General features: G+C 47.9%; 1 protein-coding gene across 2 annotated transcripts in view; it reads left to right on the top strand.

Moving 5' to 3' along the window:
• Positions 1-1,049: 1,049 nt before the first annotated feature.
• LOC101934903 (transmembrane protein 132B) overlaps positions 1,050-26,112 on the top strand; it is a 378,493-nt gene continuing 353,430 nt past the window's right edge. Inside the window, exon 1 of one of the 2 annotated variants that reach the window (XM_065568664.1) lies at positions 1,050-1,530. In XM_065568664.1, the coding sequence (XP_065424736.1) occupies positions 1,065-1,530 (466 nt within the window). In that variant the 5' untranslated portion in view covers positions 1,050-1,064. Of the gene's footprint in view, positions 1,531-1,797; positions 2,529-26,112 lie in introns of those variants that run through there. The other variant, XM_005299571.5, reaches the window with a different exon arrangement.

The raw sequence follows: 26,112 nt of genomic DNA, 5'->3' as shown, positions 1-26,112 counted from the left end.
AACCCTTTGAGAATAGAAACTTTGTGCTGTGGGCAGCTACTGTCCCTTGTTTCTCTTCCATTGTAGTGCTTGATATTCTTGCAATGAGGGTGTGCAGCTGTGAAGCCAGAGGAACCGAAAAGCGCAGAGCATTGATTTGCTATTTTGTGTAGTTCTTAAGCGACTTGCATCCATTCTAGGGCGCACAAAAGGCTCCCTGTGGCATTGCTTGAACTCGGTGGGAGCGCGGGGCACCCAAGGGAGGCAGGGAGCGGTGCCCTTCGCTTTGCTTTTGGGGGTGGAAGGCAAAGTTACGGGCTGCGGGTGGCTGCAGCTTTTGGACATTCCCTTACCATGCTCCAGAGCTGCCTTTGAATCCTTGCTGAGGTTGGCGGTGCCATGCAAACTCCCCGTTGGCGGGTCACACCATGCACTTGATATGCCCTGTCAGGCACCCAGGAAAGGAAAGCCAGGCCCAACAGAGGCTTTGCCTTCCTTCATTCTTGCTGCGCTCTGGAACGTGCCATTCTACACTCCTCCGCCACAGAAGCGCTGCCACACGTTTAGCTAATAAAAGGCTTCTTCAGAAATGTCTGTCCTTATCTCTGAGGCGTCCACTCAATCTAGTGTGAGCACGATGAAAAGAGGGGTGGGGACAGTCACCCAGAGAAATGAGAGCAAAAAACCAGTTGGGGTTAGCTCTTGGTATTTTCCATCACCTACTGATTATTGTGTACAGATTGTATCTCTGGGGGGGGGGAGGTAGGGGCTGTATTTTGCTGCATGTCTGCACAGCCCTATCCTGAGTGCTACTCTCCTGTTAATAACGAATAGCTTCAATCCTTCTGCACTAAGTTCTGTTTGGCTGCAGCGAGACAGATTTCATGGTGGCTGAGGACCTTCTGAACAGCTAGGGACTGTTCATGATTTACAAAGAGCCAGTGTGACAAACATAATCTATAATTAAGGAGGGTTCAAAGGAAGCACTGGCTCTACTCCCCTCCATTTGTTTTTAAAGCAGGACCTGCCTTCACTGCGCTCTGCCTAAGGAGCTGGTTGAAAACAGCCCTGGGCCCAGGTGCTCTATGGCCCAGAGGAGTTTTGTGACAATAGCGGAATGCGAAAAACCTGGGCCTTGTTTGCGCCTCTCTCTTGCACCTGTTGAAACACCAGGGAGTGGCTCCTGCTGGGAGGGTATCCGGCTTTGCTGGGAAGTGGCCTGGGCCCCCACAGTAGTGTTAAGGGGACAGAGACGGGAGAAAGGCAACTTGGAGGGAAACCAGCCTCAAGCTGATACTGACTGTCCCCGAAAACCGCCTCCCGCTCCCCAAGAAATCCTCTCCTGGGTCCTGCCCTATGGATCTCAGCTCCTCAGGGGAGCCGGGGCTGGATTTGGCTTCTCCTACCGCAAACCACTCCGCACCTGCTCAGGAATCAAACCTCCCGCCCGGCAGCGAGCGGCGAAGAGCCCAGCCGGGGGCTGGTATGAAACCACCGAGCGCTGCCCTTCCTCCGGGCCGGAGCGAGCGGGGCAGAGGGAGCCCCGGCCGGGTACGGTCTATGCGCTTCCCCCCGGCAGAGGAGGCGCGCTGGGGTGTCCCCCACCCCCTGCACGGCGGAGTTGAACAACTTCCCGAGCAGCCGCTTCTACCGGCCTCCCCACGGTTGTTCTCCTGGCTGGGGCCAGCCTGGCTGAGATCCTCCTTCCCCCCAGGCTGCTCCTCCTTCGTACCCCCCCATCCTGCGCCCTCCTCCCGCGGGGTGAGCTAGAGCCCCCCCCCCGCTTCCCCGAGCCAGAGCCTCGCTGCCTCCCCCCGCTCCCCTTCGGGCTGCAGCCCAGGCAGGTAAAAGCGATTCCCCGCCCCCGCAATTCCTGGGGGTTCCCGGGGTGTCCGCCCGCTGCCCCCCCCCGCCTGTCCCGTTTCCCAGCCCACCCCCCTTCCATTGGCCCTGCCGCCTTGTCACTCGCCGCCCCCCCGCGCTGTAGCACTGGAGGGGGGGGGAGAAATCCTGCCGCCGCTCGCAGATGCGCCCCGCTCGGAGGTGAGACGGGCGCGCCGCGGTCCCCGGCTGGAGCGCAGCGGTCGCCCGGGCTGGGCTCCGGCCGCAGGCGGGGGAAGAAGCAGGAAGCAGCCGCCGGGGTGGAGCCGGCCGCCGGGGAGGATTTGCAAGCACTCGCGGTGCAGGAGATTCCGGCCGCGGCGCCCGGGGATGGGCGAGGGTTTCCCGCGGCGCTGGGATGAGCGGAGACCGCGGGGCCAGCCGCCTTGCGCCGAGGATGACGGGCTGCGGCGCCCCGGCCCTTCCCCAAGGGGCTCGGCTTTCCCGGGGGCTGTGATGATCGCTGGCGGGCCGGAGCCGGTTCTTCAGGGGGGTTTGGTTTAACCGCAAGGGGAAAAAAGCGGGGGAGGGGGATCTGTTTACTCAGACCCCCCCAAACACGCGCCCCTGCACATAACTCCGCACCATGACTGCTGGGGATGGAGCAGAGAGGATGGAGCCCAGGTGCCCGGTGCTGGCGCTGGCGCTGGCTGCCCTGCTGTGCAAAGGTAACTTCCCTCCCCCCCACACCCCCGAAGTTTTCCTCGTTGTGGCTCCCCGAGGCTGCGGGCTGGACACAGGGGGCGCGGTGCGGGGGTTTCTCGTGTGACCCGGGGAGGATGGGGCTCGCTGGCGTGTCCATTCCCACGCGTGTCCCCAGCCTTCCGTCTCCTGGCTCGCAGCGTTGGAGAGGAAAGATCCGGGCAGCGCAAAGTTACGCAAATAAACTTAAGGCGGAACCCCCCCCTCCCAGGTCGCAAACTGTCCGCAAGGGACTGAGGGTGCTGGGTACCTGGCTGGGGGCCCCCCGATCTCTCACTCTGGGGGGGGGGTAGCGCCTCCCACACTGCCCACTGTGTGACAGTCCCTTCCTGGACCGGCCCTTCTTTCCCACTACGGTCCTGGGGTTCAGTCTCCTGGGGGTGTGTGCCCGAAATAGCAGCCCCCCCTTCAGGTCCCAGCTGTCAGCTCTGGGGCGACCCCACAAGCCCTGCCTGACCCCTGGCAAAGCTCGCTCCAGCTGCTGCGGGGGAGCTCCAGCTTTCCCAGTCGGGAACGAGGGGAAAGGGTTTTCTGACAGCTGCTGCCTCCACCCACCTGCTGGGCTCCCTAGCCTTCGCTCCCAGCCCTGCCTCTCTCTCTCTGCTCGGGTCATGGGAATGCTTTATAGCCTCTCCTCCCCTATGGCTAGCTGGCCGATTCCAGCTTGTGACCCCCCCCCCCCCCGGGACACCCACAGGCGGAGGTGGGTGGCCAGAGGAGTGCTGCCAAATGGAAAGTCTGGCAGTGCCTCCGCCAGCACTGGGGAGATGTCAGGGATGGCTGTAGAAAGTCTGAAGCCATCTGTATTTCTCCTGCTTTGCAGCCCTAGATTTGCACATCCCAGTGACAATGGGGAACTCACCGGCACGAGGTGAAATGTCACCGCAAATCCATGTGCCGGAGGGCAGCTTTCTCTCCCCGGGTTTGCACTGATTGCTCCCCGGTGCCTTCTTATGCGATGCAGGTGCTCAACCAACAGGTTCCCTGATGGTCGCACAATTGCGTTTACTCCCAGGTCCTCGGCCCCTGTCCGGAACCATCCCACGGATCGGTGGGGACAGCCCCGAATCTGAGGGCTTTGCAACTTTCTGGAGGAAAACTTTACCGCTGTGTGTTTACAAGAAATCCAGGGGGAAAAGTTACTCCGACTTGCTGACTTAACAGCCCTGGGGCAAGGGCAGAGTTAACAAAAAGCGAGTGAACAGAAGTGTAAAGATCCCGACTGTCCCGGGGGGGTTGTCGCTGAGTGGGAAATGCTCACCGGACACACTCCTCCCCCCCCTTTTTTTTGCAGTTTCTTTGAAAGAAAATCCAGGAATTCCAAACGCGTAGGTAAAACGATGCTAGGGCCACCTTTCCTGGATGTAAGGAGATTGGCCAGGACGCAGTGTGTTACATGCTCTTCTTGGCTTGATAAATAGCAACAGGGATTGAGGAATAGCTGGGAAAGAAAGGTCCCCGTCCCACAAACCCTGTCTTTAACTCAGGCGAACTAGTCCCCTTGGACCGTATCCCGGCATTAATATATCTTTGCAGACAATGGGGTTCTGCTTTAAAATAACGGATGCCCTGATCGGACCCACTGAGTCTAGTGGGACCACCCTTGCAGGACTAAAGACTCTACCGAACTAGTTTCGCTGGCATATTTAGGACCAGCTCCTGCAAGCTTCACTGAGTGGGGAGTTGAGGGCTCTGAGCATCTCCCATGCGAATCTCAGCATCTTGCAGGTTATCAGGTCTATAGTAGACGAGCCAATCGATTCATGTTTTGAAAGCAACCGATTTTAAACGATATGATATACCTGCGTTATGTTTGCAATTGAGCGCGAGAGCAGCGTTTTATTTTGGGTCTGGGGAAACGGTCCGATTTCCTCTTTAGGGCGAACATTACATCCCCTGCTCTTGCAGAAGTCTCGAAGGACCTTCTCCGGGAACATTAGAAGTCTCCACTAGGAGCGTGGGCTCCCGCCCAGCTGTTTACAACTGAACAATGGTAGTTTAAAAACAAGTTTAATTTAGATGCGCCGGTGCTGAAATTGCGCGGTCTTGCTTCTGTTTTTATTGACCCTGGAGCAGCGTGGCTGTCACATTTGGTTGTAGATATTTAGCTTGCGCTGAGTATGGAAACGCTCACACGGAATAGTTAGTGATTGAAGGATTTCAGATTAAACACGAGTGACCCTCGTGATGTGAATTTAGTAGCCCAGTTATCACTATTAACTGGGACACCAAGAGTCTTTGTATGCAGATAGGACAGATTTCAATAAAGGTCCTTAAGTTAAGGGTGCAGAGAATGGGAAAAAAATGCTGGAAACTGCTAGCTAGAAAGGAGTCAATTTTCAGTCCGTCTGGATATGTCTTCGGGGGGAGGGGAGAATAGGAAGTGTCAGACAGAACTCGAACCAAATAGCCCAAGAGCACAGAAAAACTCAGCAACATTCTCCAAGGCATGTTTAGCTTTCCGCATCTCTGCACTTAAACCTTCCTCTCAGTGGCCTGTCCTGGGAGAATCAGTTGGGGAATTTTTTCTAATCCCAAATCCTGCTGCCAGTGCACGGATAGCGAGGCACAAATTCCATCTCCCTCCCCAGCAACGCGAGCAAATGTGTTTTATCAGCTCGCCCTGGGGGATGTGAGAAAACAGACCTGGGACTCTCTACTTGCCAAAGCTTAACACCCCTCACCCCCATTAATAGACATAGTGCGGGTGGGGAACGCCTGGGCAGTGTCACTGTGTTTGTTGACATGCAAGAGTCCTTTACAAGCTGTTGACTTTTTGAAATATGAATTGCCTGAGTAAGACCCAGCATTTGATTTCATGATAGTTAGAGCTGGAGACCAGTGCTTTGCAACCGTTTTTCATTTGTGGACGCTTTTAAAACATTTCAAACGGAGATGTGGTTCCTTTTGGAAATCTTAGATATAATCTGCGGACCCCCGGGGTCCACGGACCACAGGTTGAAACCCACTCATTGTAATGTGCATCTCCTTTCTGACTCGCTTTTACTGCCTTCTCCCCCCGCACTTCTGTGGGTAGCTACCATGGTGAGAGTAGGTTGTGGGTGTGATTCCTGCAACATTCTGAGTGCTTATATGTATGGAAACCCGCGTTGTTGCTGGAAATGTACCTTCTTAGCCGCCTTCTGTAATGTTCTACCTCTGCTCTTCAAACTACTCTGTGCGCTTTGGGAAGGAGCAGTGCAGTTGCAGTTCGTGCTGGTGTCTGGTGAGCACCTCCAGAGTCCCACTCTTCTCTTTGGCCATCTATTCTAGTGCACCTGTTCACCATACACTAGAGCTGGCCTGTGTCATGCCCATCGAGTATGGCAAGGGGTGGCCAACCTGAGCCTGAGAAGGAGCCAGAATTTACCAATGTCCATTGCCAAAGAACCACAGTAATGCATCAACAGCCTCGCATCCGCTCCCCAGCACCTCCCACCCACCGGCAGCCACGCCGATCACCACCTCCCCCTCCCTCCCCGCACATCCCGATCAGCTGTTTCATGGTGTGCAGGAGGCTCTGGGGGGGGGGGAGGAGTGAGGGCACGACAGGCTCAGGGGAGGGGGTGGGAAGGGGTGGAGTGGGGGCAGGGCCTGTGGCAGAGCCAGGGGTTGAGCAGTGAGCACCCCCCTGCACATTGGAAAGTTGGCGCCTGTAGCTCCAGCACCGGAGTCGGTGCCTATACAAGGAGCCGCATATTAACTTCTGAAGAGCCGCATATGTCTCCAGAGCCACAGGTTGGCCACCCCTGGAGTATGGGTTGTAGATGACAGGACAGTCTATGGTCTGTGAGCTGAGGGGGTTAGAATGAGTGAAAATCTACTTTAGAAATTAGAGACTAATCCAAATCCTGTCTAGCAAATGTCTTCATTCTGCATACTTGTTGTAGACTGCTAACAATACTAAGGGGTTTCCTCATCTCTTGCATTTTGGCAATGAAGGTGGGAATGAGTGGTGGCCCCAAGTTACAAAAGTCATGTCCACTCTGGATTTCAGAGATTGCAGAGTTCAGGGCTGTTGAGATCCGGGGTTTGAGTTTGGGCCATTGGGAAGACAGGAGCCATTTGTGTCTACCATACTCTGTTCTAATATAACCATTAGTAAGCTGAATTTAGTACGCAGCCCTAGGGGAGTCTCACGTGGAGGATTCTCACTCTGTACCTTTTTTGTTTCTTGCCTGCTCTCCCCATTGGTCCCTGCGACAGAGCTTTAGAAAATGTCCTCAGAGCCCCCAATGAAGCCATTAAAACTGGTGACAACCCAAGCCAGCTTTGGGGATTTTGGAAGCTTACGGGTGGCCTGTGTACTTTACTCCTCTTGGGACTTTTCCATGTCCTCCAGTTCTCGTCTTTGCAAATGTGGTAAGTACAGGGGTGAAAGTAACTTAAAGGACTTACTGGTACGCTGGAGTCCTGAGCGGGGGCATGGCCTCAACAGGAGAGGCATGGCCTCAACTGGAAGAGGCGGGGCCTTTAAATCATCCTAGATCTCCCAGCTGCAGAGGCAGTTGGGAGCTCAGGGGCGAATTAAAGGGCCCGGGGCTCTGGCCACCGCGGAGCTCCTGGCCCTTTAAATCACCGCAGGAGCCCTGCCGCTGCCATCCCGGGGCGGCAGGGCTCCAGTCATGATTTAAAGGGCCCGGGGCTCCCCATAGTGGCAGGAGCACCGGGCCCCTTAAATCACTGCCGGGGAAGCCGGTCCAGTCCGGCACAGCGTACCTGCTCTTGCCGGTACACCAGACCGTACCGACTTACTTTCACCTCTGGGTAAGTAACATCGTCTGAAAATCTTGCATGGCTGATACCTTCCAGAAGCAGCACTTTCTGGGGCATCACAAAACTTCACCCAAAGTTCAAACTTTCTGTGAGGCTTTGAAATATTCAGAACTCCTCCCCCCCTTTGTTATATCTGATGGGTATCTTTGCTTCTGCGTCTGCTGGTTCTGAGTAGAAGCAGAAGGTGAAATGCCAAAGGGCTACAAGAAAGTGGAGTTTGTGCACCTTTCTGACCTGCTCAGAAGCCAAAGGGAATTTGATGAGCAAGCCTGTCAGTCTGAGACTACCAGCCCTGTTTCTGCAGAGCCAAGAGGTTCAGATCCTGTGCTTCGAAGAAGCATGCAAAGGTTTGGGTCCTTTTGCGAAATAAACTCCCAAACTCTTTGATGTTTACCCATAATAGGGAGAATATTTTAAAATGATCCTACTCAAAGCATCTGGTGGCTCTTCTTTACCGCTAGTAATGAGAATATTCCACATCTCCGCTCTATAATGAGGAGACAATGCAATATGTCTGCTTGAAGGAAATCTGTTCGTCCGCTCTTTGCCTTTTACCCTTGCCAGCCAGAAGATGGGGAGCAGTGCAGAAATGTATTCAATTTCAGCAGCAACGTGGTTCCCCTTCCTGTTTTTCTGTTCCTCTCCTCACTTCTAATGAGCTCAGTTTAGACCAGTGATACTCGGACCTCAGTGGTTCAGGAAACAAATTAGCGATTAACACTATTCAAATTCATTGAATTCATTGTTTCATTTACTATAGTACTATATATTCATATTTAAATATTTAGTTTATATAAAAAGAGAGAGTGTGTGTGTGTGGATTTAGATATAAAATTCTCCCAGCAAAATGCCTGACCAAGTATTTTATCAACTACTGTTGGTTAATATCACAGTAAAGAACTGATTGGTTAATAACTTAGATTAGTTAATAATTAAATCACACAGTGGTTTAATATTGTGCTGCAAAGACCTGCAAGAGACACATTAAAGAGGCACTCATTGCTCGAGAGCCGCAGTCTGAGTATTACTGACTTAGACAGTCATTCATTTGCGAGCATGGAAGTTGGCATGAGTAAGGGCCAGATCCTGCAGGCTTTATTCTATGTATAGTCTCCATTGGCCTCCAGGACACAGGTGAAGGCCCAATGAGGAGGTTTAAGGGGCTGGCAGGCTGGTGGACAGTTTGGTTTCAGGATAGGCTCATTGCTTTCTCTTCAGGGGGAATGCTGCCCCCCGCACAACCAATAGCTCCACAGGGCAGCAGCAGCAGCTTCTGTTGACCTACACTTGAGCAGTGTTGGAATCCTACAGGGATACGCTGATTATTTCTTCCTGATTCATTAGCAAGTGTGGTAGGTTAACTCTCCTCTGGATATAAGGGTGCATGGCTCTTGGTGAAAGGGAACGTAAGAATGGCCATACTGGGTCATACCGATGGTCCGACAATGGCCAATGCCAAGTGCTTCGAAGGGAATGAACAGAACAGGTATCAAGTGATCCAAGTGTCTTTCTGGGTGCAAGAGCTGAGGTCTAGGATAACATGGTCTTTGCAGGGAAGCCCTGGGAACAGCCAACCTTGAGGGAGGAAATGCTTATTTTGGTGTTATTGCTCATTGCTACTAAACTCAGCCTGTTGGAAGGGGGTCACTTTAGATGAAATACAGGGTGTGCGGTAAAGCAGCTGGAGTTCACACCCTGCTCACAAACTCCCACAACACATGTTTGCTCATCGCCTGATAGGCTTTGAGTGCAATTTGCTTGTGGACCAGAGAGGTGTGGAACAGTGAAAGGCAGGGAAATCTTCCCAAGGTTTCCGTCTGCAAGGTGGTAGCATTTTAACAAACGCCTTTCAGGAATCGTCTGTGGTACGTTACTGATCACCCCAACCATTTCATCTATTTAATACCCCCAGAGCCATGGCAACCTTGGGCTTTATTCAGACAGCTCTGTGGGCACCTCTGTGTCTCGGACCAGTTGTTCTGCTCTGTGTTCGCCTCACCCTGTTCTGGACAGCTTTCTGAAGTGCACGCGACTTGTTTGTTCTCCAGTGCGTTGCCCAAATCACTTTGTGAGGCTCCAATAGAGAGATCAGTCTCCTGTCTCTGGTGGCACAATTACTGGAGCTCATGGGGTTTTAAGCAGGGTGCACACGCCTGGATGCTAGCGGCCCCATATGCCATGCTCTGGAGTGTATCTTCCTGGTGGTGGTCCTTGGTCAGTTGCCATGGCTCTGCCTGGCAGCAGTGAGGCTGTCTCTAAGGTTCTGTGAACAGGTATCCTATGGATGACCTGGACGAGTTACCCGACTTTTCACATGCCTGCCTGATTCCACCTGGAACCCTTCCCATCCTTAAGGCATTGCAATTAGCCTCCTTGCAGGTAGGAAGAGCTGAATGGGATTCTCTTTAGAATCCCTCCAGGTAATTTCTCAACTGGTTGTAGTGGTCACTTTTGATCAACAGGAGGTACTGTCGTCTCCTGTGCAGGTGAGCATGCATCAGTGCTGTTGTCTGCTTGTTGGGTGAGACGTGGAGAGCTCAGGGCCCTAGTTAACTCACTTTTGGTTTAATGACTTTACTGCCTTAATGGCTGTAAAATGTACACAGGCCATGAAGATCCCTGTGTGCAAAAAAAGCACTTGGAATGGAAGAGGTGGAGGGGGATTATAGATGTGTGTATCTACCTATTACTCTAGCTACAGAATATAGGAGCATTTTTATGCAGAGCCATCTTTGCAACTAAAAACCCAGAGTATCTGTTGTACAACAAATTTCTAAAATGTGATCGCACAAGAAGTTTAAAAATGCAGATTATTTTTTACACATTAGTACAGCATCCGCTAGATTTAAATATTTCCTCTAATAAGGTTTCTTTTCACAATGGAGCTTTGTGTGTGTGTGTGTGTGTGTGTGTGTGTGGAATCATATGCTGCCTCCTGCTGAAAGATCCACTAAAGGAATGTATTTCAAACGCTCTGATTTCACATCACACCAGTATAAATCTGGTGTAGCTCCACTGAAGTAAATGGAATTACTCTGGATTTATGGCATTGTTACTGAAATCAGAATCTGGCCCAGTGAGAGTACAGTGCTGTCCTTGCTCAATATTCTTTAGTCACTGATATGGCAGCCTGGTATTGTATATTTCAAACAGTAGAAAATCCTTCAGACTGAGCGTGTTTCAATTTTTGATCATTTTCTTCAATTTGTCAAGGTTGGTCTCAATGCTCCATTCACTGAAATCAGACTTTTTAGCTGATCGATAGTCTCTCTTTAGGTTTCGACTCCAAAATAGTTACATACAAAAATCCATACAGTACAATTAGATTTGGTGTATTTTATTACTGGGCACGATCCAGGCTTCGAGACGCTCACTCGAAACACTGCTGTCCCAGTGACTAAACCGGCGTTAACACTGCTTACTCTTTATAATGGAACCATCTAGGGCCAGACTGGCCCCGCTGCAGGAATTCCTGTGGGAAGAGGGCATGGGGGAGGGAAAACTCCCTGAGGTTCCACTTGCCGAGTTCCCTCCAAATGAATCTTTCGGGACATCAGGGTGACAGGATTTGCTTTCCCATGGGAGTAGCAGGGTGTCCCCAGCGTGTCATCGGCATGGAGATGTTAGGTGAAATCCTGCTGGCTCTGCTGAAGTCTCCCATTGACTTCAGTGGGGCCAGGATGTCACCCTTGTGCCTCCTGTCCCATCCTCTAGCTCCCTAGACATGTGCCTGCCAAAGAAGCCATGCTGCCGCTAAGGACTTGCTTGCTGATTGTTGCCCCTGGTTGTTAAACGGGGTTGCTCGCAGGGTGGCGTGAGTGTGGGTACAGATATGAATAGCATCAAGCTGCTCCCACTGATGTCAATTGTAAAGTTCTCTGGGGAAGCAGGACTGGGCACAGAATGGTATTGGCATCTGCAGATGGGTATGTGCAAAGATACAAGTTTTGTTCACGTAACTGTATTTGGCATGTGTGAAGGAGCCATGCATATTCTCAATCAGCTACGTATCAGCCACTCAATGGACCATGCTTTCCAGAGAGACGCATGCCTGTGAATTTGCCATGTTTACTGTTTAATGAGCCACATTCTTTTCTTGCTACATTAGTTGTAAATCCGGACTAACTCCTCTGACCTGAATTGTTTACATAGTGGTGTAACTGAGATCAGAGTCTGTGCTTGCCTGTTCTTCACTTTCTAACTTACTGATGATAGCGGGCCTGATTCTGCTCTCTCATACAAATTTAAGTGAGGACCAACTTTGCTGAAATTGACTGTGTAAGGGAGATTAAAATCAGGCCCATTGAACTTTCACCAGACACTTGATGCTATTAATGACAGGCAGTGGCTGGAATTTTTTTTCACAGAAAGATCGCACTAACCTTTGACAATTGCTCTGCTGGTGCATTGGAATGTGATTATCGCACATCAACACTCTCCAAGTACAGCCTTCAAATATTCTCACTTTAAGGCTTTTCAGTGAGAATTACCACTTGTTAATGTCCCTCGGTGCTTTTTAGGTAGTGGAAGATGCTTCTGTTCCACATTGTCAGGAATTTTTCCAAATGGTCCCTCAGTGGAGGCTGTCGACATCTGAAAGCGAAGAGGCAAAACTGACATGCAAAGACGTCCTCTGAGGCGAGTTACAGCAGTGGGTAAAGAGCATACTGTATCTGACTCTGTCTAGGTCCTTATGTGGCTCAGATTGCTGTAAGATTTGCTGCCCTGCCTATCCTGGAGGGTGACCACTGGGGTATATTCAGAGGAAGATCTTTGGGGAAGGGGCTATATGTTTGCACCGAACGCAATGGGATCCTGACCTGGCTGGCTTCTAGGCACAAGTGCAATATATATGATAATCAAAAAATACTCTTGCAACACTTTCAATTGTTCTTTGGTTACAGAAGTGGGTGTTAGAGCTGGGAAAACTTTGTTAATTTATGAGGTACTCCAGATTTTGTGTGGAAACTGCTTTTCTTCCAAATTTTGGTGATGAAATGAAGGCAGGTATGCATATTTCAGGAGAGCAGTTATTGAAAGGCAATGTAGACACTATTTTTCACAGAAAACCAGTTTGTTCAAGTGCAAAAGCAGCTGAGACTTGCCACTTGATCAATTTGGCTGTCATTTAAGATCATTTTAAAAGTGTTGATTACACCCCTCACTGTCTCTTGCCACTTCAGGCAAAGACAGAAACTAAGTGTGGCATCAGATTTCACACACACACACACACACACACCATTTTGCAGAGCTTGGGGAAGATGTTTCACTCACTTCTGTTCTCATGAAAGGGCTCTGCTGCGGGAGATACATATGCCAGGAGCAAACACGAGTCTTCCGCTAGGCCAGAGCCTACTGCATATGCGTGTTTTTTTTCTTCTTCCCCTTAATGCAGTTTCCAATATCTTCTATTTGTACAGCTGTGTTCCTCTCAAATCACTTTGCAGATTCTCTCTGTGTGATCACTTCCCCCACCACTGAGATGGCAAACAGAGAGAGGTCTGATGGTTAGGGCACTACTCTGTGAGTTGGGGAAACCTGAGTTCACTTCCCTGATGCTGCCACAGACTCCTGATGTGGCTGTGGGCAAGTCACTTAGGGCAGGTCTTCACTACGGGGGGGTTGATTTAAGATACGCAAATTCAGCTACGCAAATAGCGTAGCTGAATTCGACCTATCGGAGCCGACTTACCCCTCTGTGAGGACGGCGGCAAAATCGACCTCCCCGGCTCCCCGTCGACGGCGCTTACTCCCACCTCTGCTGGTGGAGTAAGAGCGTCGATTCGGGGATCGATTGTCGCATCCCAACGAGACGCGATAATTCGATCCCCGAGCGATCGATTTCTACCGGCCGATTCAGGTGGGTTGTGTAGACCTAGCTTTAGGGCTAAATCCCCAAAGGAATTTGCAATGCCTAATTTTTAGGTACCCTGCCACCTGGTGGAATTCTCAGCCCTGAGTTAGGCCCCCTCGGTTCCCTGTACAAGGCATGGGGACAGTTAGGTGCCTATGAATGGGATTCTCAGAAGCCAGCAAGCTGAGCGGGGAGTGGCCTAAGTCAGCCAGTAGGAAATACTGAGGAGAAGGGTGGGGCTCAGGCCCCACCCCTCTAAGGTACGCAGGTGCCTAACTCCATTTGGGATTCACAGCTGTGACGCCCCTCCTGGAGGTAGGTGCCTCACCCGGGCCTGCCCTTTCTTGGGAAGAGAGAGTGACCTCCACGCAATGATAGCCAATAGCCCACCCAGTGATTTAGTGCAGGGTCTTGATCTCCAGTTTCCCACGTCCCAAGAAGTGCCCTGACCACTGGGCTACAGCGTCAATCTTTCTCTCTGGCCCAGCGAATATTTATTTATATGAAGTAGAACAGGATCAATACGACAGACTTGCATCTGAAGAAGTGAGGTTCTTACCCACGAAAGCTTATGCTTCCAATACTTCTGTTAGTCTTAAAGGTGCCACAGGACCCTCTGTTGCTTTTTACAGTTTCAGACTAACACGGCTACCCCTCTGATACACGACAGACTGAGACACACCCTCCCCCCACACCCAAAAAGCCAAATAGTGCAGGAGCCCAGAAGCTCCCCTGGGATGCAGGCGTCCTGGGTTCATGTCCCTGTTCGAAATCAGGCAGAGCAGGGATTTGAAAACGGGTCTCTTGCAACCTGGGGCTGTGCCCTAACCACTAGGCTATTGGGTATTCTGGGACATGCACACACCCCAGCCCCAGCAAAGTACATTGCTGATCTGGTCACTGCTGGCTTTCTCTTGTGTAAGGCCCAGCCCAATAGGCATGCTCTGAGAACACCCGCGGGCTCAGGCCCCTCAGGCAAGATAGGCAGGGCAATGTCCAAAGCCCCTCTGGAGACTTGGGCATCAGCTAGGGTGCCAAGGAGCTCGGTGTTGTCAGGACTTAAGCGGTTTTGTGCCTGCCCACTGATAGAAATTTTGGGGCCTAGGGGATTTAGGTACCTGCAGGGTTAAGCAGCTAAGCTAAGGGTTTTGAGGGTCTGTGGCACCTCAGGTGTCAATTAGATGCCAAAGTCCCTTGGTGGATCTAGCCCTTAGTCTCTCTGTGTCTCACTTCCCTATCTGAAAAATGGGGCCCATAAAACTCCCAGTAGCCCTGCCTCACATGGGTGTTAAAGGATTAACTATAGAGGAATCTGGATGGAAATTAGGTGCCACTAGATGATGGTCCCTTCTGGCCTTAAACGCTATGAAGCTGGATACAAAGAACGCGAGACCTTCTGACATTATGGTGGTAAGTACCAAAGTTAGAATGGGTGTGGGTTTTTTTTTTCTTTTTTAAACAACAAACGGCAATGCTACAAAGCTATACAGAACGGGAAAGGGAGAAGAATACAATTGAAACCACTGGTCTGTTTAAATTTCCCAATGTAATTACCTAAATCAGAGTCTAGTTAAGACTCTGAGTCTAAAATCTCTACTCCTGTGAAAAGGGCCCTGGGATATTAAGGGATCTCCCCCAGCCTGTGGCGTGAGTAGTGCTTGCTTATTTGAGTTGGTCCCTAATGAGGGACTTTACCTCTCACAGTACAGATACTCCCTAGTATTGAACCACTGTCTTAGCCTGGTGCTAAGTTAGGGGTAGTGTGTTAAGGGAATCTCACCACCTCTAAGGGAACTCCAGGAGGAGTTTGCCTGTGGAAGGTAACGTTTTTTATGCAGGAAGAAAAGTCCTTCTTCTTACCAAAGAAAGAAATCAAGATCCTTTCGAAGATTCCATTCAAGGTGCCTTTGGTCTCTTTTGCTAATATGGAAACATTTCTAAAACCGATAGCAAAGCAGAGATTCATCTCTTGTTAAGTGCAGATGGCTGGTGCATGGGACCCTTATCTTCTTGCTGGCCATGTAATAAACCTGCCAGCAGATGATTTTAATCTAGTTTCTCTGATTGGGAGAGCAGTGGAAGCAACAGCATTTATGATATTTATACATTTTATGTGCAATGTTGGATTTTTAGGACACCGGCAGGATCCAGGCGTTGCCTTCTCTGAAAGAAGACTCGGACATCTTTCATAAAGAATTTCCCAAGTTGGAAAAAAGAACCATTTTACGTCATTTAGCAGACTCTTAGTTGGACTCCAGACCCTAGCCACGTGCATGAATGACACGCATGCTTAAAGTCTATCTTTGTTTAGGAGCCGCTATCATTTAGTTTGGCAGCTGCATGTTTGCCATGGGGTAGGAGTGGGGAGTAATTACATTTAACGGGATACGCTGCTTTGAAAGGAACAAATGTGGTACCCAGAACTTCCTACAGAAAGATACAGGCAGAATCCGTAGACTCTAGGACAGGGAATCCTTGAGCACACCGGAAACGCAGCAGTCGCGGCTGCCAAACAGAAACAGTCTGTTTTCTACTCACTCAGGGGTGACGTTTTTGATTCAGAGAAGAGGAGAACCCCACATTAACCTTAACGGGAGGAGGGGTGTTCTGGGGCTTGAATCACAGAAGTACAAGTTGGGAGATCTGGATTGTATTCTTGCTTCTGCCATGAACTTCTTTGGTAACATTCGTCAAGTCACTGGACCGCTCAGCAGCTCTGGAAATCAGGCAATGAGTGTGTCTGTTCCTCAGTTCTCCAGCTGTAAAATGGGGATGCTGCTGCTGTCCCCTCTCACAGGGTGTTGAGTGTAAATGTCACAGGTGTTTGAAAAGCCCTTGGGAGGAAGAGCGCATCGAAGAGCAAAGTATTATTCAATTCTTTCATGGCTTAATGGTGGAAATAAAGATGAAAATGTGCATGTGCATTAGTGAACTAGATTTTATAATTAGAGAAGTTGAAATCTAGGGTCTAAAACGTATGATCTAATAGCAGCAGCTCTGTGGCTATGCAGACCGAGACAGATCATAGGCTTCTCTGTGCTCTCGTCTTTTTTTTAATCATGGGACACTCAGCTACCCTCATGCATCAGTCACACAGAATCATAGGAATTATAGATGGGAAAAGACCCATTAAGTCATCTTTTTCATTCCCTCCGACAATGCTGAATTGTTCAGTACAGGCTATTCTTAAGCACTTTTAGTCCATTTTTAAATGACTCCAGCAATGAAGCTTCTATTGTATCCTTTGGCAGATCATTTCACAGTCCTATTAGACCTCCCTGATATTCGGCCGAAACTTCCCCTTCCCTCAGTGGCATTCCATGATTCCCAGCTCTGTCCCTTGGATGACCCAGAGGGTAGGTCTACACTTACCTCCGGTCCGGCGGTAAGCAATCGATCTTCTGGGATCGATTTATTGCGTCTTGTCTAGACGCGATAAATTGATCCCAGAAGTGCTCGCCGTCGACGCCAGTACTCCAGCTCGGCGAGAGGAGTACGCGGCATCGACGGGGGAGCCTGCCTGCTGCGTCTGGACCCGCGATAAGTTCGAACTAAGGTACTTCGAATTCAGCTACGTTATTAACGTAGCTGAATTTGCGTACCTTAGTTCAAAGTGGGGGGTTAGTGTGGACCGGGCCTAACTATTCCTCTTCCTGTTCGGTGCTTACACCCTTCAGATCCTTGCATTAGCTGACGGAAGAGTCGGTAACAAAAGGAACTATTTAAATGGTGGCTGGACAGTGGCTAGAAAAATGAGTTCTGTGCAGGTGGATAAATATGATAGTTGTAAGTTATCTGTAAAATAAAGGATACTGGGAATTTAGTTGAACATGGTGAAAGCACACTCTGGCTCATCAAGAAGCAAAAGGAGGAAGGTATGGTCCCACTATCTCTAAAAACATCATCGTGCACTAAGACATTCTCCTCCCTGTTTTGCAATGATGGAGTATATTAGTTATCAGCATTATTACATGTTCATCTATGGCAGCCGCTTGAATTAATATAAAAAGGTTTCTTCCTTTTTTTTTCTTTTTAACCAAAACGATATGCCCTTATTCACTGACTGTATTTCATTTGAAAAGAATCCATTGAAATTTGTTAGCGTCAGTGAATTTGGGCCAGAAAACTCATCTCCATTTAAAAACAAGTTGTATAAATGTTAATGTCATCTGAAGTTGAGACACTTTCCCCTCCCAAATACACTGGGCAGAGCTAGAACAATACCACCTCCTAGCTCTTATTTAATGCTTCTCCCCTGTAGATCTCAAAGTGCATTAGAAGTACGGTCATGCCCATTGTATAGCTGGCCACTATGCACAGGTCTCCAGGACTATACAGGGGGCAAGGCAGTGGAGAACTGGGATCTTGGGTGTCTCCCTTCTGGGCATCCAAAATTAGAGGTCACTTCTGCATCTTTGGCCTATGGCTTTCAACCTTTTTGAGCAGTTGTACAGGATTACCAGCGCGTGCCCTGATCCCGCAACCTCCTGGGAGGTACGGCGTGCTCTTAACTTCTGCTGAAGTCATTGGGAACTCAGGGTGCTCGGTGTCTTTCAAGAGACAGTCAGACCCTGCAGGATCGGGCCCTTGGAGCTGGGTGATTACGTGTGTGCTCTAAAATGCCGTATAGGTCCATGAGGGTTTCAAGTGCACGTGGCTGAATGGCAGCACTATAAATCCAGCACAGACTTACCAGCGAAGTAGGGAGGGGGAAGCCTGAAGGACCCATGGCAGGAGAGGTGTAAGCCCACTAGTGTCTGGGAATTGCTGTGTCAGGCTTTGGTACTGGGAACTTTATAATCTAAGTGGTTATCTACAAAGTGTGGTGTCAGCCCTCCGTTGGAAACGATCTCTTTCAGCGGCACATACGCATTTATTTACTGCCCAGCTTTTCCCATTCGCATAATCATTACCCTTGGCCTGGGTTTGAATTCGGAGCATCCAACGGTGGCACTTAAAAAAATTAATGACAGCAATGAAAGACTTCCTCTCCAGAGTTCCACACATTGGTCTGGCTGAAGTGTTTTAGCCTTGCTTCAATTGGTGCGGCTCTTGTCAAAGGATTGTGAGAACACGCATGGGTCAGTGATTTAGATTAGACAAATTAAGTTAGGAAAAATTGATTTGATTTAGAAAGTGAGCTTTCAGATCAAGGGGAATTACCTGCGTCTTACTCTGCTGGGCTTCCTCTCTCTGAATGAAGACCGGCATAGGCAGATGATTTAGGGTTAAAATAAATGGCTGTTTTAAAAGGTATCTCTGAAAGCTGAAGAAAAATGAGTTGACACGTTTCGTCAGATAAACAAGTATTGACCCATATATCAGAAAGTCAGCTGGAGATACGGATGAGTCGGGATACTTACAAACTAGGCTGCCAGCCTATTCACAAGGCTTGCTAAGAAACGGGTGGGTAAGTATGTACTTTGGAGTTTTAACATTGTGTTTAGCTTTGTTTAGAAATTGCTTTCATGCCTTTTGAATCTGCTTGTTGTAATCTTGGAGTTTGCTCCAGAGGTTGGCTGCAGCCAGCATGAGGCTCTGGTTTGCACTGATATATGCAGAGCCATTTTTACGACTGGGGAATTTGCTGTTCATGATAGTTTCTCATGAGATCAAAATTAGTATTTCTTTTGTCTGTCCGTTTTCCTCAGCTTGAAAGAGACGCTGTTGACTGCAATCCATTATCTTGAATGGGCCTGTGCCCCATAGCAAGCACCATGTCTGGCAGTAAATGCAGGCCAGCCCAGGCCCTAAGAAACACCGTCTGAATTAATCCCACTTCCGGCAGCAGCAAGGAGCTCTTTAGAGAGGAGCTGCCCCTCCAAGTACTGGCCTAGCCCACCCTTATTTTGCTTGTGAGCGTAAAAAGGGCAGCAGAACAAGGGTTGCTGTTGATGGGCAGATCCTGAAGATGCTTGTTGCTGTACTGAGTTACTACAGCAAGTAGTCTCACTGAACTACTAGAGGAGCTTGGGTTGTTTAGTCTGACAAAGCGAAGGCTGAGAGGGGATATGATTGCTATCTTTAAATATATTAGAGGGATTAATACAAGGGAGGGAGAAGAATTATTCCAGCTTAGTACTAACGTGGATACCAGAACGAATGGATACAAACTGGCCGTGGGGAAGTTCAGACTTGAAATTAGACGAAGGTTTCTGACCGTCAGAGGGGTGAAATATTGGAACGGCCTACCGAGGGAAACGGTGGGGGCGACGGACCTGTCTGGTTTTAAGATAAAGTTAGATAAGTTTATGGAGGGAATGGTTTAATGGTAAAACATAGTAGTCAAGGAAAGCCAAGCAATGGTGGGTAAATAGTATAATGGCTAACGGGGTCGGGCTGGAGACTCTTGCCTATATGCTCGGGGTCTTACTGATCGCCACATTTGGGGTCGGGAAGGAATTTTCCTCCAGGGCAGATTGGCTGAGCCTCTGGAGGTTTTTCGCCTTCCTCCGCAGCATGGGGCAGGGATCTCTAGCAGGAGGGTCTCTGCCGATTGCAGTCACTAAAAACAGGATTGGGGACTTCAACAGCAGAGTCCAGGGAAGGGGTAGGGACGGTTTTATGGCCTGCAGCATGCAGGGGGTCAGACCAGATGATCATAATGGTCCCTTCTGACCTTAAAGTCTATGAGTCTATGAACTAGTCAGGGTAGTAAGTATTTCAGGATTGGGCCTTTACAATTTTTTTTTTTTGTTTTTTTTTTTTTGGAGAATGCAGTATTCTTTGATTTTTAAAGAAACGGATCATTTGCTTGAGAGGAAGGATGGTCTGGTGGTTGGTGCACTGACCTGGGACATGGGAGACCTGGCTTCAAGACCCTACTTTGCCACAGACTTCCTGTGTGAGCATGGGAAAGTCACTTAGCTCTCTGTGCCTCAGTTTCCCATCTTTAAAATGAGCTGAGACTTGTGGTGGCTGGCAATCTAGGTACCAAAGCCAAGAAACCAACAGAAGCTGTCCCTACCCAACTTGGCCATTGGAAACAGGTGGTGGTGATGAGCATTTCCTTAGAACTTCAAGTTCTGCTACTTAAAAATAATACTTAATGAGACTTAGACTTTTTTTGCCTTAAAAGAGCTCCTCTAATTTCCAGTCTGCTTAGTGTCACCCATACACCAAACCTCTGCAAGACAGTGAATTTGAAGAAAGAAGCGAGGCTGGAGAAATTGCCAAATCGGAGACCTCTGCCAAATTCCACACTGTACCTAGTTTCAAAGTAGCAATCCATCTGTCCACTTAGTGGGAGAAATGGAGATTGTTCCGCAGTAATCCGCCCCCCTAATGTTTTTTAAAAAAATGTTTTTAGCTTTAATGTGTTTTACTGGGCAAATCTGAAACACACTTGAGTGTGCTCAGAAACCATGAGGCTTTATTAATCCTTTTGGCAAATCAGAGCTACCACATCAAATTAAAAAACGTGAGGAAAAAACTGCTTGCCTTTGCTTTTTAGATACCATGTTGTAACGCCCATAATGTTTCAGAGGTATTCTTCCCTCCCTGAAACGTTCCAGTTAATTACCAGCAGAGTTATCGGCAAGTGAATATTTTTCTGACCCTCCGGTAGAGTCGGGCAGTAAACATTGTCATCTTCCCATATCTCGCAATAATACAGACTCAAGGTGATGCATTATGCAACTGTATTCCCATATGTTATAGTCACTCAGTTATATCAGCCTTTCCATTAAAATCCACAATATGCAAGGGTTTTTAATCTGGTTGTAAAAAATTTGCTCCGGGCTCTAGCTCAGATGACAAAGTCTTCGTCAGGGAGTGATTTTATTTTCTGAATGCATTTCCCAGTGTTTTGAGTTGTAAGAGTGTCAAGGAAATGAACTCCAAAGGCACTTTCAATTTTGTAAAGCAAAATTGCCAGATAGTGAGCTGGACTAAATAGAGTTTCTCTTTTAATGTATGTATAAAAGATAAGAAACTAAATGTTACCCCTGCATTTAACTAATTATTTTTGGTTTTGTGTGCTCATCTCTGACATGTTGTTTCCCATCTCTGGGGCCTAACAGATGGGGCTAAATGTAGGAGTAAGGTGAGCAGGATTCAATCTTTTTGGGCTAAATTAGGACCTAGTGTGCAAACTTTTACTATCAGGCTGAGATTTTAAAAGCCACCTATGGGATTTAGGCACTCAAGCGCCATCCAGTTTTAATGGGAATTGGGTGCCCAAATCCCCTAAGTGCCTTTGAAAATCTCAGCCTGTCTGTGTGAAAACTGTTACACAACTTAAAACGGGGAGTCATTTCTAAGGGCAAAGTTTGAGTTCTCCAGGACTGCAGGTGCAGAGTGGTACAGGAGTCCTTAGGCAGCCTTGCTTATACAGCCCAGGAGAGGAGAGATGGTGGGTGAAGGCAGTTTTAAGGACAGGCTTTCCTTTGCTGGAGAAACAGTAAGGAGGCTAGATAGTCCCTTGTAGCACCAGTGTCTGAGATGCTGAAATCCCAGAGATGTGTTCGTGGAGAGAGCCCCCAGTAAATGATGCAGTGGGACCATGGGCATGTTGGCACATTCAGAATGTGGGTTTCCATGTTTGTGTGTGGGGAGGAGGAAGGAGGTGGTTGATTTTTGGCACCCATAGGCTTGAACAGCATGCGCAGAAATGTCAGAATACCAGGTCTTCTGCGCATCGGGACCATAGCCACTAAATCATAGCAGATGCTTCGCCTGTGCACACCAATTTGTAATTAAAACACAACTTGCCATCCTGATTAGATTAAGCAGTTACATTCATTTGCAATAGTTTTTTTCCCCTCTGCATTGTGTAATTAGTAACATATGATGCTTACATTAGCTCAATTAAAAGTTATAATGATTAATTTGCATTTCAAAGCCTAACCATGAATCAACTGGTACAACACGCTGGAACAAGTTCAGTTATATGGTGACTGTGTGAACTGCTCACGTGAACACTTCCCTCTGCTCATGCCAGGGCGTTTATGTAGAAAGTGTAATGTGTAACGCCATGGACTGATTTTCACAGGTGCTGAATTTTCAGAGGTGGGAACTGTAGGTGGTCAACGCCTCTGAAAATTACATAGGTTCTGTTTCAGAGTAGCAGCTGTGTTAGTCTGTATCCGCAAAAAGAACAGGAGTACTTGTGGCACCTTAGAGACTAACAAATTTATTAGAGCATAAGCTTTTGTGGGCTACTGCCCACTTCTTCGGATGCATAGGTTCTGTGTTCATCACTATGGTATCTGAGCGCCTTCCAACAGTGCATTAAGCAACGTGACTGATATCTGCCACATGGGGGTTCATACCTTCTTTCAGAATCAGGCTCTAGAGATTAATATTTTCAAAAGCACCCGAGTGATTTAGGAATTGATCATCATCCTATTTTCAAGGCTATGTCTCCGCTGCAGGTACTACATAGCAATGGCATGGGAGCAATGCTTGTGTAGGCTCGATGCATAGATGCAGACTACAGCCATGGAAGGGGCTTTTCCATCGCTGCAGGAACTCCGCCTCACCGAGCGATGGTAGCGAGGTTGATGGAAGCGTCTACCCCAGGGGTTAAACTGGCACAACCACGGTGCTCAGTCGTGTGGTTTATCATACCCCCGTAGTGCAGTAACTATGTTGAGCTATGTTTTCAGCATAGACCGTGCCTTACGCAGTTAAGAGCCCAAGTCTCATGGAAAGTCCAAGGGACTGAAGCTCCTAAATCACAGGAGCTTTTGGAAATTTTTATCCTAGGTACTTATTCAAGCCCCGTGTATGTAAGGTATAATTCTGAAATGTTTGGGCCAAATTCAGAATGCTTTCCCCAGGCAAGTCTCCCACTGAAGCTGTAACAGGAGATTTGCCTGAGAAAAGGCTTTGGGACTTAGGCCCAAAATTATTTACATAACTTCGTTTAAAAAAAATAATATTGTAGGCTAACTGTAACAAATTATTTTTCTTTACTCAGTCAAAATGTTTTGTCTTTTTCTCCACCTTCTGCCAAACTCTTAAACAAAAAAACCCCCTACAAAACAATGTTTTGAGACGTTAGAAAAGTACACTCCCATCAACAATATTTCCATTTGTTTGCCGGAGACAGACTCCATAACAAAAGAGATCAGTGTTTGAAAAGTACGTCAGCCGCAGATGGTTTATACAAAATCTGCTCAAACAGCAGTGACATCGTATGAGTTATGGCTCCAAACAAAGATGAAACACACAAGCAGTTTCCAATCTTTCGGAGAAATGGATGGGACAGGCTATAATAACGGATTGCCACTTTCACAATGTATGGGTTTTAAATAAAAAATCTTAGTGGTGAAAAGTCTGGGGGCGTTAGACTATTCATTTATTGCTTAAGTTACTGTATGAAGGCAAAGATAAGATTTCCCCCCCCCCATCTTTTTGACAGCCCTATGGGAACGATGGATACTTATATGGTGCCTCTGTGAACAGATTGCAGTGTTGCGGGAAATTAATCCCCAGCCTTTGGGGGAGTGTGTGTGTGTGTGTGTGTTTATGCTGATGTTACATTGACAGGATGTTAAATGTTTTACTTTTCCAGCCATCAATTTCAATTGAATTTCATACAGCCATTAAAGTTCTATGCTGTTTTCTTCGCTGTTCCAGTGATGTGAGCTCCAGCCATTTATTCGCAATTCCTGCGGCATGATTGCTACCCAGAGCAGCAAAAGTAAATTGGTTCCCAATGTTAATTTTTTCTTTAAATGTCTCTAACTGTCCATGAGCGATATCCTGGGCTGACTACATGCCTCTTCAGCTGGTTTTTCCAAAGTGCTTCTTTGACTCACCCGCTGGTAGATGGAGTGTGTTGAAGGCCCTTGAACGTAGAGTTTAATAGCTGGGTCTCTTGTTTTTTCTGATGATGGTGACAGAGCTGCCAAGCTGCTAGACATTCCCCCCCCTGCCCCACCCCAGGCTTGCAATCTTGTTAAGAATTATACTTGTTTGGATAAATGAAGGATTTCTAACCGTCTCCTGCTGACCTCATTTCAGTACTAGCAGTGTGGCAAGTAGCTAAAAAGCAATCATTTTCCTGTTCTGCTCAGGGTAAAATTAGTCATTAAGATCTTTGTGCTAAAACGAAAAGTTGCACATGGCTCTTAAAAAAAAAAAAATTTAAAAAAATCTATAACACTTACCTTTTTAATAGCTGTGATTTTGATCCTTTCTCTCCAGTTTGCATGCTGTCCTCTTTGTTGCCAGGCTAAAAGCTAAACTCCGAGTCGGAGGGGACCTTGTAGGCTGAACTTCATTTATATTTCAGGAATTCTCTACAATGCCATGATGTAGACTGTGGTCCAAAAATAGCCAATGGCTGTAGTAGTCTATGTAATTTAAACGACTGGAATTGTGGTCTCTAGGCCACCAATAGTTTTCCTAGTGGTTAGTGGAATGAAATGCTTATTTTTTCCCTCCCCCAGAACCAAGCAGTGGGAACCAAGGGAGTTGGAAAGGGAGATGAATACACTATTTTGATCTGTAGTGAAGTGGCTCATAAAACAGGGAAACTCTGAGATCCGCGAGGGTCCTGATTCAGCAGTTCATCCCTGTTCAGCAAAGCATCTAAGATTTGACTGGGACTAAGGCACATGGTTAAAGTTAAGTGACTGCTTAAATACTTTGCTTAATTGGGGCCTATATGAGAGGAGTCAATATTTGCCACATGACTTAAAATAGTTAGAATAAGCCTCTTTGAAAAGTTTAATCAGCCAAACAAATATGCTAGACTGGAGGAATAGAGCTGGGCTGCTAATTCCAGAAAACTGGCTGTGGCTACACATGGAGAGAGTTTGGCATAGCGGACAGAGCGTTGGACTGGGAGTCAAGAGAGCTTAGTTCTATTCCTGCCTTTGCCACTGACCTGCTGGGTGACCATGGACATGTCACTTCCTTGGGGTGCCTCAGTTTTCCTATTAATAAAATGGGAATTAAGATAGTGATGTCCTTTGTATAGCACATAGAGATCTAGTGATGTAGATCTAAAGGCTGGTCCACACTAAGCTCCCAGTTCGAACTAAGATACACAACTTCAGCTACGTGAATAACGTAGCTGAAGTCAAAGTATCTTAGTTTGAACTTAAAGGTACTTACCGCGGGTCCACACGCGGCAGGCAGGCTCCCCCGTCGACTCCATGTACTCCTCTCGCGGAGCAGGAGTACAGGCGTCGACGGCGAGCACTTCCGGGATCGATTTATCGCGTCTAGACAAAACGCGATAAATCGATCCCAGAAGATCGATTGCTTGCTGCCGAACCAGCGAGTAAGTATAGACGTACCCTAAGAATGAGGTGGTGTTCTAGTGGTTTATAAACACAGGAGGATGTCCACGTGTATTTTGCAGAAGTCTTACCTATTGTTCCCTTTTCTTCCTTTCCTCACTTATGCTACTGCTTATGTGAGCATGGATTCTGTGCATTTGCTTTCTCAGCCCAAAAGTTAAACTGTACGCTTAGGATTAGATGACCTACTACTCAAACTGGGGTGAAAATGCATTTGAGACACTGACAGAGTGGTTCAGGCTCTCAAAAAAACCTGTAATTCTGCATTTTTAAACATGAACCTGCATGGGTTAGTGTTTTAACTGAATTTCCTGGAGTTGCAATCCTTGTTTTGGGAAAAAGCGTTTAAAACAAAAATGACAAGAACGTTCCAATTAAGTTACTGATACGTGTTCCTGACCTTAACTCCCGTTTAATACGGGTTTGTGTCTGGGAATAATAGTTATAAAAATGCATTGTCCTGCCTTTTAAACACATGGAGGCCGACCATACTGTACAGGCCTCATTCTTTCACAGAGGCGACGTTTCACCCCATGTCTCCAGCTATCTGGGACAAGCTCTTCCAAGGAATTCGGAAGCGGTTCCCGTGAGGCCCTCTGACTAGCTGCTATTACTGCAGGCTGTTGTATCAGCAAAGAGGGCAGGGGAACAGTTTCCTGTGTA

Source organism: Chrysemys picta, chromosome 15 (assembly GCF_011386835.1).
Source record: "Chrysemys picta bellii isolate R12L10 chromosome 15, ASM1138683v2, whole genome shotgun sequence".
Classification (NCBI taxonomy): domain Eukaryota; kingdom Metazoa; phylum Chordata; order Testudines; family Emydidae; genus Chrysemys; species Chrysemys picta.
The sequence above is the reverse complement of the archived record's forward strand: the minus strand, read 5'-3'. Positions and strand labels throughout refer to the sequence as shown.